Genomic DNA, 15,353 nt, shown 5'->3' with positions numbered 1-15,353 from the left:
GTTCATTGCTTCATCCAACACATTGTAATTTCATAAACATAAGAGCATAACACATGGTATAGAAAGAACGAATAAAGCCAGTTTACGAATGACAATTACAAAAAACACAGTGTACTAAAATTATCATTTTCTCAGATTTCTTATTAATCTCAACAAGCTTTTCAGAGTCTGATTGCTGTTCTTGAATAAACTTTTATCACAGTAAATCAAATTCTATCATTGTAATGATTATGTGCCAGCAACAGTTTGATAATCCTGCTAATATGCTGCTTTTCTCTTTTTAATCATTGAAAGTGAAATTAAGGCTTAAAATCTTTTAGTTGATCGAAAGATAATTATACAAGTACTTTGATCATTAATTAAGCATATTTAACAAAACTGCAAACATTTGCTGGTTCCAGGAACCCCAATGTGAGGATTTTTAGCTTTTCTCTGTTTTAAATCATTGTCATCTGAGTATCTTTGAGATCTGAGGAAAGCTGTTTTGGCAGCTTTCCTCACCTTGGGCTCTGGGAAGTGATGATATCAACAGAATAATCATTCATGGAAATAATCATTAGTTGCTTACTGAATATCTTTGGTTTGGGATTTCATCTGCTTGGGCTTTTGAAACTTTGATCTGCAGTATTTTGTGACATTTTATAGACTAAATACTTAAATTTCACACCCTCCTAAATATTATCAACAGGTCGATCAAAAGTGAAGACAAATCAAAAATATTTTTGGACAAACCTGCGGTGAGTCCAGAGGCACTGAGGGACATTCGGAGCTGCAGGGTGAAGCCTGAGAGTAGATTTTCTGAGTCTGTGATAAGTCCGGCATCTCCAGCAGAGGACTTCCTTCTTTCCTTTTCCGCTTTTTACTCCTGTTATTGCTTTCATCGCCACTTCCTTTTGCTCCTGGAAGTACATTCCAGCTTGCTTTCAAATTCATTGTAATTTCAGCAGTTTGATTTTATTCTTTGAGTTGGCCTGACTACATGGCAAAATTGTATATTTCTGTTTTTGCATATTTCCTCTGATTTTACTTGCCAGCGCTGGTGCATAAGGAAACTAAGCAGTGTAGGATATTTACCAACATAAACTCAACAGTCTTCAGTGACTTACCTCGGTTCACATCTGTCTCTGGCGTGCAGGTGTCTTCTGATGCTCCCTGTTCGTTAGCAGATGCCTTCTTTCTGTTTGAGTACAAGAGTTTTCGTCGAGAGCAGATCCTGAGTGAAGCTTCGGCATCGGCGAGCAGGCTCTGTGAGCACGGTTGTGTCTGGCTGACCATCTACAAGAGAAAAAAACAGTACTTCTGCATTAGTTATTTAACCAGATACTGTTTGAAATCTTTCAATCAGATTGATGCAGTTTGGGTCAAAAATCACAGCCTCTTTTCTGAGAATCATGACTCAGAAGTTCTCCTCTGAAATACAGTATTACAGTAACAGCTACAGTTACTTTGCAAACAGGAACAGCTAATAGTACATTCAGCAAATTAGCTAAAAATGTGAAGAAATATTGGCATAAAAACGGTATTGACCTCCAGCTAGCAAACCAACTCCATGGCAACATGGCATCCCACAAAGCATTATGGGAATTGTAATTCAAATCTTTCAAAGATGATTATCCTAACTAGAAGTGAAAAAACCAATTGATGTGACAATCCATATCTTTCGCTATCAAAATATATAATTTGTCATTCTTGAGGCTCAAAAGGCCCATTGATACATTTCTTATATGTCTAGTACAAATATTTGCCCTTTGTTGAAAATGTGCACATACAGGCAGAAAAACTCCAACAACTTCAAATTAAGGAATAATTTCCACTTTTTTGACTAAGTAAATAATGTCACTAAACTATACTGTCTTTTGATCCAGGTCCACTGGAGTGTTTATTGCAACGGAAGTTATTTTCCTTTTTCCAAAGAAAATCCAGTCTGTTGTGAGGACTCACTGACTGAGAGCGTGCAACAAAGAGCAGAAGTTGTACAAATATCGCAATAGTAGAAATACACCCTCTACTACTTGTAAACTAGTACTTCACTCTGTTGATTATTGTTATAATGTCTGCAGTAAATTGACGGCGCCTCTTCCATTCATCCATATCCACTATCTGTCACTATGCACTGAATCTGGCGCATCGTCACTAGGCTAAGACTAACATGCAAAAACAGCACTGCTGTTATACAGAGAGATGCTTCCGTTACTTAGTTTACCATTATTGACATAAGAGAGGTGGACAAAATAATAAAAATGAATATTACAACATTCATGAAGGGAGGACTTATTTTTTAAGCTCCTCTGCACTCACACTCTCCTGGATGGCTTTCATCACGGCCTCCTCCTCTTCCTGCAGTCTAAGTGCAGTAACGCTGGCTTCCTGTTCGCTCAAACGCAGAGCCAAGGCCATCATCTCTTCCTCTGTCATCTCTGAAAAGTAAGGGACAGTGCTATAAAGTTAAAAGTCAGGGTTATTCATAAAAGCCTGCCTCTCACATTGACCAGAAATTATACTAATGCTGTGGCTTACTTAGCACAGAGCTTTAGGGTTTTTTTCTTTGTAAAGTACTCCACTGTATTGTCAGTACACTTTTGATTGTGTCAATTATTTAGAATCTTAAAAGGAGTAAAATTAGCTTCAAAAAACAATGTTGTTACAAAATAATATAAAAAATAATATTCGTTAAACCTAGTTCTTGTTATATGCACCTAAACACAGACTGACGTCACCATACCAACAAAATATACAACATACATCATCATGTGCAGTGATGATGTGATGAATAAAACTAGCCTCGACATCAATACAGTGACACTAAGAACATTTGTATTTCAATTTTTTAACTTATTTGTCATTAAATTTCTTTCTCCATGTTAAACAGTATTTATTCTGCACAAACTAAAAACAAACAAAGAAGAAAAAAAACCATTAAAAGTCAATGTTTGGTAATTATTTTGTTTGTCCTACAATTCGTGTACCTTTGGGTTTGGATTTGTTTTCCCTCTCCTTCTTGCGTTTTTCTCTTGATGACGATAGAAGTGACAATGAGAGCTCGTCCTGGAAGGACAGGCACAAAGACAAAGTTTAATTGACGTCATTTTCCAGAGTTCAAGTAAGCCTCAGGAGAGAGTTTTTAGCTGAAAAATTCAACAAAGTATGTTCAAGGTATGACACAACAATGAGTCATAATTAACTTCCAAGCTACAGTTGAATCATCAGATCTGCTGTTAAAAATATTTCAAGTTTCATCCAACTACCAATTTGACTTTGGGACAGTATTGGGAAAAGTGGAAAGTATATGAAAAGCACTGACTAATCCCTGAGCTAAAACTGCTGACATGCTTAAAAACAAGTGATGCTGTACTCCTGGATTTAGACACATGAATCTGCATTTATCTCAGCTGATTCAAGCTCATGTTCACATTTTTTACAGTGTTGTCTTGGTCGTTGAGAGTTTCATCTTCCTGCGTGTTTTCGTCGGCTGGTTGGCTTCCAGTGGGAATGTCACTGGCATCCTTGAGTATTTGCTTCCTCAGAGCCATCCTGGTCTGCTGCTGAGAAACTTTGTCACAACACAGAAACAAAAAGCTTCACATAAGCATAGCATAATTTAAAAGTTTTCAATTCAGATTCTAATCACTAAAATCACTGCTGAAAAAGAAAAAAAAAAAGAGATACAGTGTGTGCTGGTTGGTCGCCATGTTTGTAAGTGCTAGAGTTTAATGCTCCACTCTGTATGAAGTTTTAACAAAATACTTTACTTTATTATGCAATGTTTAACTATAGTTGGTTAAGTTAAATACTAAGTAATTCCATACGAAGTACGCCTAAATGCTTGCCTTCTTTAAGGTGAAGTACAAAATAATGGATTGGCAGGATCGCCTTTCCTCTTTATGTCAACATAATGTTGTGGAAAAAAACAAAACTTATTTGGGGGGGATTTTTAAATTCAAAATCAAATTGAAATTCCTATGTTAAGTGTTTTTACCCACCCCTACTAGTTTGCACACACGGCTCTCTGTGATACATGTGTAGTCTTTAAGCTCAAGCTTAGGGTTTTGTTTAATGTGTATTGTCTGAAACTGTGTTGTTGAAGCTGTGATTGAATCTGCTGCACACATTTATCAGACATTTAAAGGGGAATTCCACTAATTTTACACTTTAAAATGAACAGAGAACTGTGGTGTCACAAGGATTATTATAGATGAGCTTAAAGGCTACAAATGTATGTCAGACAGCCTCCTTCACATTTAAATGACCCATAAATTTGCAAGAAATTAGTAATTACATAAATTACATTATTATACGTATTTATTATTGTTAGGTGGAACTGTCATTTATTATGTGCAGTATATTTGGAGGCCAGGGACAAAAGATTAAAACAAGCTTTGTGCTATATCTGATGCAATTCATGTATTTTCTGTCCCTTTGAAATCTGGATCGACAGCACTTTCTGGTGTTCCATTTAAACGCCTTTCACAAGTATTTCAACCTTTTGAAACCTCTCTCTTTCTCAAAAAAAGGGTAAAAAGGCAATGGGCAACTTGACAAAAACTGTCCTGCAAATCAGAAGAAATTAGTATGTGCAGAAAATAATTTTCTAAAAAGCTAGGGAAAGTGTTCAGATCTATATCTATAATGTCATAATTATATATTTAAAATTATTTTACAAATCATTTTAGTTATTCAAGGAGTTTATTTCCAGGTCATTTCCTTGTTTTTTTAAAAAATTTTATTTTCTTGTACTTTTCACTAATTCCTTGCTAATGTCTGTGTCGTTTAAATATAAAGGAGGCTCTCAGTCATACATTTGGGGTCTATAAGCTCTAAGAAATAAGTAGATATAATTTTTTTTCTTTTTATAGCTAGTGAAAAATGTCCACAGAGCTATGTTTATAACTGTCATATTTATATATTTGCGATTATTTATTTATTTTTTTTCCTAAAGATATTTTTCCAGGTAATTTCCTGGTTTGTTTGTTTTTTTTATTTGTACGTTCCCTTTGTTGGTTTTGTTTTTGTTAATTTTCTTGTACTTTTCACTAATTTCGTGCTAATGTCTGAGTCATTTAAATATAAAGGAGGCTCTCTGTCACGCATTTGTGGTCTCCAAGCTCAAACTAAGATAACCCTTATGACACCTCGGCTGCCTGTCTGTGGAAATCTCCTTTTAATGTCTAATAAATGTGCAGCGGATTAAATCACAGCTTCCATAACACAGTTTCAGAGGATTTGTATTTAACAAAACCCTCAAACGGCAGCAAAGCCAACAACAGAGCACCCTCCTCGTCCACTCTCAGCAGCAGTAGTTACCTGTTTTACCTGATGACGAAGAGTGTCCTCCTCTTCCTCTCATCTGTCCGGTGGGTCGGAATGGCACGAGCGTGGACCCCAAACTAACTCACCTGAGTGTTAAAATGAAAACAAATGATTAGAGTGAGAGACTAAAGCGGCTGAAAGCAGGTTAATTCACACACGGGTGTGTACAGCTCATGTTTAGAGTCTCACTCGGCCGATTTCCGTCAAAACTTCACTAGCTTAAAGTACACAGCGCGAGAGCATCGGTTGATAGGGAAACAAACTGACCTCACGAGACCCCAGAAACCGCAAATAAAGTTCGCATTTTCGGTGTTCTTAAAAAAAATAGCCGTGATTAAAAAAACACCATTGCCTGAACGCATGCTTATTAGTTCAACGGCTACACAAAACAACAATAAACCGAAAAATATTCAGTACAGAAACACTCACATCAGAGTTTTCCTCACTTTCGCGGCGCCATGTTTGTTTCTGCTGACGCAACCACGTGACTACTGCGTAGACACGTCATTTGCGATGCCTTCAGGGGCTGTCGGTCGATATCACTTTAATGCCGCCTTTATGGACAGACAATCACTCAATAGGAAAAAAATGCTTCATTATTGTTGTACAACAAAATTATATTATGTATATTTTTTTTAAAAAACATATTCTCCCCGTCGGGGAATCGAACCCCGGTCTTCCGCGTGACAGGCGGAGATACTGTCCACTATACTAACGAGGATGTATACATGGATTTTCCGAGTGACAAAACAAACAAAAAAAAACAGTTATTACATGAGGAAAGTTCTTATATTTGAATTAAATGAGGTTAAAAACCTTTCAATAATTACTTTAGTCGTACCTTAACAACAGTGTAACACTACATACGCATTACGTCAAAATGTCAATAAAACAACAAAGAAAAGTTCAAAGAAACGATATTATAAATACAAATACAAAAAAACCTCCCGCACCTAGAGGACATACACGGTCAACGGGCTGTTAGTATTTAAGACCCACACGTGCCATTGTTATCACACCTTAGGCTCAACCTTTCAGGTAGGCTACTACACAAATGGCCCTCAGTTGTATCTGAGTTGTTTCAACAACAGTTCATATGCCAAAATTATTTTTAATGGCAGCGAAAGGTTCTCAGGTTTATTATTTTTTGGTCTATTTTGCAAATGATTTTTTTTATTGACAAAGTAAACATGTAAATGATGCAGCACAGCACATGTAACAAACAGCAGACTCCATCTGAAAGATGTAAGTATTTATAAGGAAATGAATGACAAAAATCCAAGTATCCAAGTAATCCAAGTAAACAGAAAAATACAAGCATACTGGAAATCATTTTATTGTCTATATAAGAGCTGTAGCTGAACACATAAGTCACAGTTGGGTGCAAGTTCAGATGGAAAAAAAACAAATGCATAAGGATATCTTTCTTTTGATTTATTTTAAGAGTGTCAGAGACAGACAAAATCCTTTTGCTGTGGTCTGAGGCAACATTTTGCCCACTGGCAACTTTGTTTAACTTTTTTCAGACAAAACATCACAGTAAATGGTTATAAAGACTCTGGGAACATGACTTGAAGATACCTCCCGTCTCGATGAGACTCCCTGTCCCTGCAGAGGACACCAATGTGTTTTGCTCATCCTTCAGAGGAGCTGTAGAAGTCATCTGATCACTGTGACATCCTCTCAGTCTGTCAGAAAACACAATATGGAATTAAGTTTGTTAACAGAGCAGACTGTAATCCTAAAACCTTTCAGTATCAGAGCTGTTGGATCAAAAACACACAAAACACACACCTTAATGCTAACATTAGCCTCCTGTCAACTTTAGCTTGGCACTGCAGGCCGCGGTCATAAGTATTTAGCACAGACAGGCTACACAGGAGCACTTACCAAAAACCAGAGGAATAATTGGCGTCCCCTGTGGTTGTAAATGTGAATGAAGTACGTCTTCGTTAAATCTTGTACCTTAGGACTCCTTAGGAGGCTCTACAGCTCTGCCATCTGCTGCCAAATAGCAGAGCAGCACCACACATGTGCGCCCCCTGAGGACCGCGTTTAAGGACGCATCGGAAGTTACAGACTTGTTGATCATCGACAGCAGCAGCGGACAGTCACAAGACATCAGGAAATTTGAGATATGATAATGAAAAGCTGTCACTGTTTCCGCCCGGTCTCGAACCGGGGACCTTTCGCGTGTTAGGCGAACGTGATAACCACTACACTACGGAAACTCGATGTTTGCAAAAGTGCTGCGTTCAAGCACAATCAGATATTTGTCGTCCATGCTTGGTTAATAATTGCTGAAAGCGACGTATGGTAAATATGTAGAGTTTGGATACCGATTCTCTCCAAAATAGATCCAATGTTTCCGCCCGGTTTCGAACCGGGGACCTTTCGCGTGTGAGGCGAACGTGATAACCACTACACTACGGAAACTCCTTGCGAGGCATTTGGGGACATCCAGGAAAAAATCATGAAATTGATCAAAATGAAGGCATACTGGAAGGATTACACTATGGAAACGCGAGACACAAATCAAACTTTTCCTTCCCTTCCAGTGAACCGCCTGCGCCTTTCAAATACCTACACTTGTGGTGGATGAGACTCCCTGTCCCTTCGGAGGACGTTATTTATTTCTTTTTTTGTTTATTATGTAGTTTTTTTTTTTGCCACAAGGCCTGTTTTTCATTGACTAAAATGTGCTACTTCTGAAACATTACACTTAACAATTTATTTCATTCAACACTTTTTTCTGCAGTTTTAGAACGCCCTATTATTGTCCCTGTGTAGCAATAATGCTGCGTAATCAAAATCTTGATGTGCCACACCTGTCAGGTGGATGGATTAACTAGGAAAAGGAGAAGTGCTCACTAACATAGATAACAACAAATTTGCTTCCAAAATTTGAGAGAATTTCATGTGCTTATAAAAATCTTAAATCAACTGAAACGTGAAAAATGGCAGCAAACAAAAAAAAAAAGAAAAAAAAAAAAAAGTATTGCACAACAGATATAGTCGTCCATGAAGAAGGGAAAAAATAATGTTTCCGCCCGGTCTCGAACCGGGGACCTTTCGCGTGTTAGGCGAACGTGATAACCACTACACTACGGAAACTCCGCATGCGGCGTTTACGGACATCCAGGAGAAAATAATTAAATTGGTCAAAATGAAAGACTACTGTAAAGAGTACAGGTTACCTGGTACATTTGCTCTGGACCTCAATTTTACGGTAGTCTGGGAGGGGGGAAAATAATGTTTCCGCCCGGTTTCGAACCGGGGACCTTTCGCGTGTGAGGCGAACGTGATAACCACTACACTACGGAAACCGCTATAACGGAAAATTGTGATGTATCTCCAAAAAATGTACAATATGAAATATTGCCAGTTATTAATTTACATAGGCCAATATTAATGGAGTGAGGAAAAAGTAAGCCAAGTCAATTTTATTTATAAAGCCCATTATCAAAAACACGGTTTGCCTCAGAGCTCTACTCTACAGCATATGACATCCCTCTGCCCTTAGACCCTCACATCGCCTAAGGAAAAACTGGATGATGAGGGATCCCTCTTCCAGGACGGACAGTCAAATTACAATAATGACAAAAAGGAATGAAGAAAGTAAGATATACAAGTAAGAGTTTTTCTACATTGAGTTACTTTTACTTAAGTAATGGATCGGAGTAAACTTTTGTCAGTAATACAAACACACAAGGCCTTAGATGTAGTAATATGTGTGACTCATAAACTGCAGTGACTCACTGATGTGACTCTGGATGTCTCATCATCCGCTCTCTCCAAATATAAACACCTTCACTGTGAAACATGAAACACACAGAAAATTATTTAAAATTTGTATGTATCAGATTATGTCTAAATTACTTAATTTATTGATTATCTTTCTTTTTCATCAATATCAGTGACTACTCGAGACTTTACGTCTGACGTAAATTAAATCTAAATGCAAACTAAAATCTTTTCTCTCAGTGGCCACAATGGAGGAAATGTATTTGTGTGGGGTTGCTTTTGTTTCTTTTCACATTGTTTTTGTTCCTCTTTGAATGTTTGCTGAAAGTTTTGGAAATCACAAGTTAAGCTGAAAGCCCCGTTGAAAGCCCTCATGCGTGACACAAAGAATAGTTGTGACAAAAATAACAGATGTATTTTTGTGTGTGTGAGGGATGCAGTCAATGTGTAATCAACACAGTGATTCCCCTTTTGGACTATTGAGAAACATTTTTGAGGGGAATTCTTCACTTTCAGGATATTTTCAAATGTGACTGTTTACCAGTTCTTGTATCCTTGTTTCTCTGACCTCGATTGCAGTAGATATATTAGTACTACTACTTTTGCTGATACATTCAGACAGGGGCGGAGTGGCCATCAGGAGTACCGGGAGGTTTTCCAGTGTCTAGTCTGTTTTCAATATTTATACTTGCAGTTATTGAAAGAAAACATAATGATCAGCACAATCTAATACAATTGAAGTGAACTGCAGTACATACCAATTTCTTCATTTATCAATCTTATTTTAAGTATTTGACGGATAGTATATTATGAGAACACTGGCATTATAGTGGATAATACAATATGCAGTAGTGGAGAAAGTATTCACATCATTTACTAAGAAAAAAAGTACCAATACCACAATGCAAAAGTACACCATTACAAGTAATAGCTCTGCATTAAAATCCTAATTAAGTAAAGCTTCATTATACAGGACCAGAAATACCTCACAATTTCCAAGAAAGTTTCTTAAAAGTAAAAGTACTCGTTCTGCAGTAGTTTTTACCTGTGACTGATATTTAATATATCAATCAGACATGATTACATTTGATAATAAGCAGCATTGTTCGGTTGTAGCTGCTCAAGTTGGAGCTAGTTTTGACTTCTTTATGTACTTTTAGTTAGTTTAGTCCAGTGGTTGAGCCCCTCTAAAGGGTCACGAGATAACTCTGAGGGGGTGTGAGATGATTCATGTGAGTTACACAACAAGGAGATCCCACCACATAATCTGATAGGTCAGCTAGACATTTAGAACAGGAATCAGGAATCAGCATGACAGCACACCACAGTCATCACTCTTTATATTTATTTATTTTTTTAAATTTAATTTAATTTTTTGCTAAATTTCAAGTCATTGTCTCGTGGGTTGTAACTTCATCCCATGTTTTTGAAAGATATCAAGTCAATTTGCTCAGGTTTCAAAGTGTTAGACGTCTACTTCATCACATTTCAGAAAGAAATCATCTACTTTTTACTCCACTTTTAGTGCAGCCACTGCTATTATGACTGTTTAAATATTATCATTATTATTATTCCAGCCATCAAAGGAAGGCAAAAGTATTTCCTTGTTTCTTTTTCTCTGTGATGAAGTTAAATGACTTTCGTCGTCAAGTAAAGAGGAACCAACTCATGTTGATGACATCCTGCACAAACGCACAGAGTATAAAAGCCTCGTTGTGTTATGTCAGTTGTCAGTCGGGTGTATCTCAGCATGGAGGGGAACTACGTCAGGCACGTGGAGCTTTTGGGCTTCGAGAAACGTTCATTTCCCAGTCAGCACTTCGTAAGGCTCAAAACATTTACTCTGCAAATCCTTTAAAAACTATACATTTAGAGATGTTCTTTTTGAAATAAGTCGTAATGCCGAATCAGCGTTCAGAATCTAAATAGAAGATTTTGAAAAAAGTACATCTTGTTGTGTTTAAGTGTGATATAATATGTGCAGGTGTACATGCTGATGGTGAAATGGAGCGACCTCTCTGAAAAGCTGATCTACAGGACGTATCCTGAGATTTACACCTTCCACGTAAGCTCCTTCTGCACTACAACGTATAATCTCTGCTGAGTTGTGCACTTCTACAAATGAAGTAAACCAAAAATGAGAAAAAGCTCTTCCTGAATCTGAGTTAAAAATATTTTGTTTTGATGGCAGAAATCTCTGAAGGAGATGTTTCCCATCGAGGCTGGTCAAATAGAAAAGAAGGACAGAATCATCCCGTCATTACCAGGTAAAAATAATGACTTTTCACTACGTTTGTATGTAAAGATTGTGTTACATCTTATCATTTTAGTTTTGTATGATGCCATTCTCTTTAGTTTATAACTTTGATGTTTTGAGAAGCTGCAGAGTGCACAAGACAATTACAACACTATTAATTACTCACCTAATCACAGACAAGTTTTAAAAGATGACCCAAATATGTATGAAGTACATGAGGCATTTTAAAATAATTTTCAGTTTATACTCTGTGTTCTGTAACCTTTTGTCAGGAAGCACCTGGAGATATTTAAGCACATGTGGCTGAATCTACTTCTCCTTTTAGATTCGTTACAGAAACTGAGAACGCTGCTAAGCAGGCTGATATCAACCACTGTTTTGAAATTTTGGCAGCTGTAAAGAACAAGAAGTGAAGCTAATGTGGCTACTGAGAGCTGTTTTATGGACACTGTAATTACTGCGTGCATTAGAGGAACTGCAGCGAATTGCTCTAAATGTTTAATGACAGCAGGCATCGTAAAAGACACTGATGTTGAGCATATTTGTTTTCTGTTCCTGTTCAGGTTTTATGTCCCAGTTCTCTTGAAAACAGAACTCCCTTGTGAAAATCTAATTACAAAACAAAACTTGTTGCAATGTAGAGAAAGTGAGGCAACGCCAAAACCCAAATCTTGATGCAACAGCAGCCGACTTGCACTGCTCTGGAAATTACGACCTCTTAAAAGCAGATGTGTAAAAGTAACTCAGTACTCAAGTACAATTCTGAGGTACTCTTACTTTACCTGAGTATTTAATTTCTATGCTTAAAGTATATAATAAGTAGTATATAATACTTCTACTTCACTACATTTCATAGGCAAATATTGTACTTATTACTTCACTTTAGTTATCTGACAGTTGGAGTTAATGGCTATACTACAAATTAAGAGTTTACAAACAAAACATGTAATCAATTTATAAACGATGACACTGTGCTCCAAATTAAACTATCCAACAGTATTTAAAGAAGTTCAAATGTACCCTAACTCCAAAAGCTATGGCATTAAAATGCCTGCTTTTGTTGTAGTATTTCATTGATATTATTTATTTAAAATAATAAAACTCATTCTGCCCAACAAGTACTTTCACTTTCATATTTTCAGTACATTTTGCTCTTAATATTTTTGTACCTTAAGTGAAATATTTTGAATGTCAGACCTTTATTAACAGAATGCTTTTACAGAGTGTTTTTTTTAATGAGATATTCACACATCCAACTGTCTCAGATGCAGGTGTGTTGGAAAGTATCACTTGAGTCGTAAGAAAAGAAAGTCCCACACACTGCTCTTACTCAGCATCACTTTTAGGTTAAACTACATTTTTGAACCCACTGGACTGTCATCAAGGGACACCGGTAAGTAAAATACTCCTGATAAAGGTCCAGAGGGACTTGAACAACAGTACAACCAATACATTTTGATGCCGAGCAAGAGCACTGTATGGCACCTTCTTTCCTCAAGGCTCAAGTGCTTTCACTCAATGAAAGATATAAGTACTATGAGTACACACACAGGGTGGGTGCCTAAAAGAGCATTTACAGTAAAAATCCAAAAATCTTCATGTGTATTTGTGTTTGTTTGTTTGTTTTTTTTGCCTGTGACTGACATGGTTGTGTTTGTGTTCTCAGCGTCGCGGTGGCTCTACAGCCAGAAGTCCCCAGAAACCAGAAAGACCACCTTAGCTGAGTATTTCCACTTGCTCGTCAACCTGCCGCCTCACATCTCCCGCAGCAAACACCTCTCCAACTTCCTCAAGGTCCGACCCGAGGACGAAAACCCACTTGCCCAAAACACGTCAGTATATCACACACACTTCTGCTTTGATTAGAGCTGATGTGCTAAACTTGGAAGATGTATCACATTATCAAACAAAGAGAAAAGAATTTAAATCGCGTATCTGTAAATTGACAAAGGATAATTTTCTCTTTAGACTGAAACGAAATGAGACATTTGTGGTCTCCAGGGAGCTGGCCAGAGGAAATGCATCTGGTAAGAGTCATTTTAGGTCCCACAGTTAACAACTACTTTATTTAAAACCTAATGCTTTGATAATAGCTTTAGTTGTAACATACAGGGCTCAACTTTGTCTCCAGCTGCTGGGTTCATTTTAAAATTACTTTCCTTTAAATGTTGTTCAGGCAAAATTAAAAGATACAATCATGTGTTTTACCTCTCAGAGATTTCTGGCCCCATCATACTGGACACCTACAGAGTGATCGCAGACTTCGCCAAGACGTCAAAGCATGAGATCGACCTGCATACAGGAGACCTGGTGGAAATTGTGGAGAAAAGTCAGAACGGTGAGAAGTTGATGCCCAAACTCCACCAGTGCAGCCAGTCATTACAAACTGATGCTCTGCAGCCAAATTTTACTCAAAGCCACAGAGGCTTCTTTTTATCTGAAGTGCAAATCCCAAAGTTTACACATACACAAAGCTGAATTTTAGCTGAATGAGAAACATGGAAGCGTTCCACCTTTACTTCAGGTGACGGAGGATGTGATGAACTTGAAAGAATAAACAAATGTATGAATAAATAAATCAAATATTAAATGAATAAACAAATGTTAAAATACAAATGGAAATATATAGATAAATGCATACATTAATTGATAAAAGTTGATAATTTAGACATAAATAAATGTCTCAATTATTTCTACATTTTTGTACAACTATATTTTATTTTATTTCTGTAATTATATGTCTTTACATAAATGAGATAGGAGGTCTTAACCTTCCATTTATTTAATTATTTATGCATTTATTTATTTATTACAGTATGTATTTGTTTATTTTCATTTTTCTTGTCCCTGTATTTATGTATTTATTGATACTTATGTAATTTTTTGTTTTCCACACAGCTCCTCTGGTAACCATGACATATTCTACTTTGTCGTCTGAGTGAATTCGCTCAGCTTAATAGGAAAATCTTATCTGGAAAGATATTAACAATATCCCTTTATCTTTAATAAATAAAGTCAGGTTTTAAGTTGCTGTGGTTCTACTGTTGTGTTCAGGTTGGTGGTTCTGCCAGAGTGAGTCGAAACGAGGCTGGGTTCCTGCGTCCTACCTGGAGCCTCTGGATGGACCCGAGGAGGCTGAAGAAGCTGAACCAAACTACGAAGGCAAGCTGTCTACACTGTTTTCTTTAATAAATAATGCATTTTCAGTCTTTTCAACAATGTCGTTGTGTCTCTGCAGGAGAGCTGCACGTCACCATCAACGCGTACAAATCAGAGCAGGAGGACGAGATCTCTCTGGAGATCGGTGACACTGTCGAGGTTATTCACAAGCTGCTGGACGGCTGGTGGGTCGTCAGGTATGCTATCTGTACAGCCACATTGCTAACTGTTTATCTAATCTGGATACGAACGTATTCATTTGTAAATGCTGTTTGTCACAGAAAAGGAGAGGAGACTGGTTATTTCCCGTCCATGTTCCTGCAAAAAGGCGGCAAGAAAGAGAAATATGAGGCTGAGAAGATAAACCTGCAGGGAAAGAGGCCACCACCTCGCAGGTATGTCAGAGATTAAACAGGATAACACTAAAAACAGAGGATTTGTATATCATTTTGTGACACAATACATTTACTCAAGTACTACACTGAAGTATAATTTTGACTTCCTTCTACCTTATTGGAGTGCTGCTATTTTGTGCTACATTATACTTCTATTCCACTACATGTCAGAGGAAAATATTGTACTTCTTTTTCCCCTTTTCATAATAATATAAACTATAAATCAACAAATAAATGATACATTCTGCTTAATGTTTTACTTTTGGTACCTTAAGTATATTTTGATGATAATACCATTACACTTTTACTTAAGTAAAGTTTTTAATGGCAGGCTTTTACTTGTAGTTAAGGATTTTTACAGTGTGGTATTTCTACTTCTACTTAAGTTAAAGATCTGAGTGTGTTTCCCTCCACTGATGGGATATAGGATATAAGATATAGGTGAACTGCAGTTATATAGTAAAACACATCCCTTGTATAATACAGCACTA

At 37.0% G+C, this 15,353-nt stretch overlaps 2 protein-coding genes and 5 non-coding genes across 13 annotated transcripts in view; 1 reads left to right on the top strand and 6 right to left on the bottom strand.

Moving 5' to 3' along the window:
* The window catches only part of uimc1 (ubiquitin interaction motif containing 1), a 29,345-nt gene extending 23,580 nt beyond the window's left edge, over positions 1-5,765 (bottom strand). For 5 of the 7 annotated variants that reach the window (XM_042498699.1, XM_042498698.1, XM_042498703.1 and 2 more), the window contains exons 1-7: positions 5,737-5,765; positions 5,302-5,393; positions 3,411-3,550; positions 2,967-3,045; positions 2,299-2,417; positions 1,107-1,275; positions 733-899 (exon numbers count right to left, since the gene is read on the bottom strand). In XM_042498699.1, coding sequence (XP_042354633.1) covers positions 733-899; positions 1,107-1,275; positions 2,299-2,417; positions 2,967-3,045; positions 3,411-3,550; positions 5,302-5,344 — 717 coding nt within the window. In that variant the 5' untranslated portion in view covers positions 5,345-5,393; positions 5,737-5,765. The remainder of the gene's footprint in view (positions 1-732; positions 900-1,106; positions 1,276-2,298; positions 2,418-2,966; positions 3,046-3,410; positions 3,551-5,301; positions 5,394-5,736) is intronic. The other 2 variants (XM_042498701.1, XM_042498702.1) reach the window with 2 other exon arrangements.
* A 191-nt stretch (positions 5,766-5,956) lies between these two features.
* trnad-guc lies at positions 5,957-6,028 on the bottom strand. Its single transcript has one exon. It is a non-coding gene; the product is annotated as a tRNA-Asp (tRNA).
* A 1,437-nt stretch (positions 6,029-7,465) lies between these two features.
* Positions 7,466-7,538, bottom strand: trnav-aac. Its single transcript has one exon. It is a non-coding gene; the product is annotated as a tRNA-Val (tRNA).
* Positions 7,539-7,670: 132 nt separating this feature from the next.
* trnav-cac lies at positions 7,671-7,743 on the bottom strand. Its single transcript has one exon. It is a non-coding gene; the product is annotated as a tRNA-Val (tRNA).
* A 605-nt stretch (positions 7,744-8,348) lies between these two features.
* Positions 8,349-8,421, bottom strand: trnav-aac. The gene has a single exon. It is a non-coding gene; the product is annotated as a tRNA-Val (tRNA).
* Positions 8,422-8,560: 139 nt separating this feature from the next.
* On the bottom strand, positions 8,561-8,633 carry trnav-cac. Its single transcript has one exon. It is a non-coding gene; the product is annotated as a tRNA-Val (tRNA).
* Positions 8,634-10,774: 2,141 nt separating this feature from the next.
* On the top strand, positions 10,775-14,878 carry ncf1 (neutrophil cytosolic factor 1). Its single transcript, XM_042499548.1, has 9 exons — positions 10,775-10,873; positions 11,036-11,116; positions 11,243-11,318; positions 12,975-13,140; positions 13,277-13,335; positions 13,524-13,646; positions 14,363-14,470; positions 14,547-14,664; positions 14,749-14,878. The coding sequence occupies exons 1-9, from the start codon at positions 10,802-10,804 to the stop codon at positions 14,876-14,878; spliced, it is 933 nt and encodes a 310-aa protein (XP_042355482.1). The 5' UTR covers positions 10,775-10,801.
* Positions 14,879-15,353: the final 475 nt, after the last annotated feature.

Source organism: Plectropomus leopardus, chromosome 13, assembly GCF_008729295.1.
Source record: "Plectropomus leopardus isolate mb chromosome 13, YSFRI_Pleo_2.0, whole genome shotgun sequence".
NCBI classification, from domain to species: domain Eukaryota; kingdom Metazoa; phylum Chordata; class Actinopteri; order Perciformes; family Serranidae; genus Plectropomus; species Plectropomus leopardus.
The sequence above is the reverse complement of the archived record's forward strand: the minus strand, read 5'-3'. Positions and strand labels throughout refer to the sequence as shown.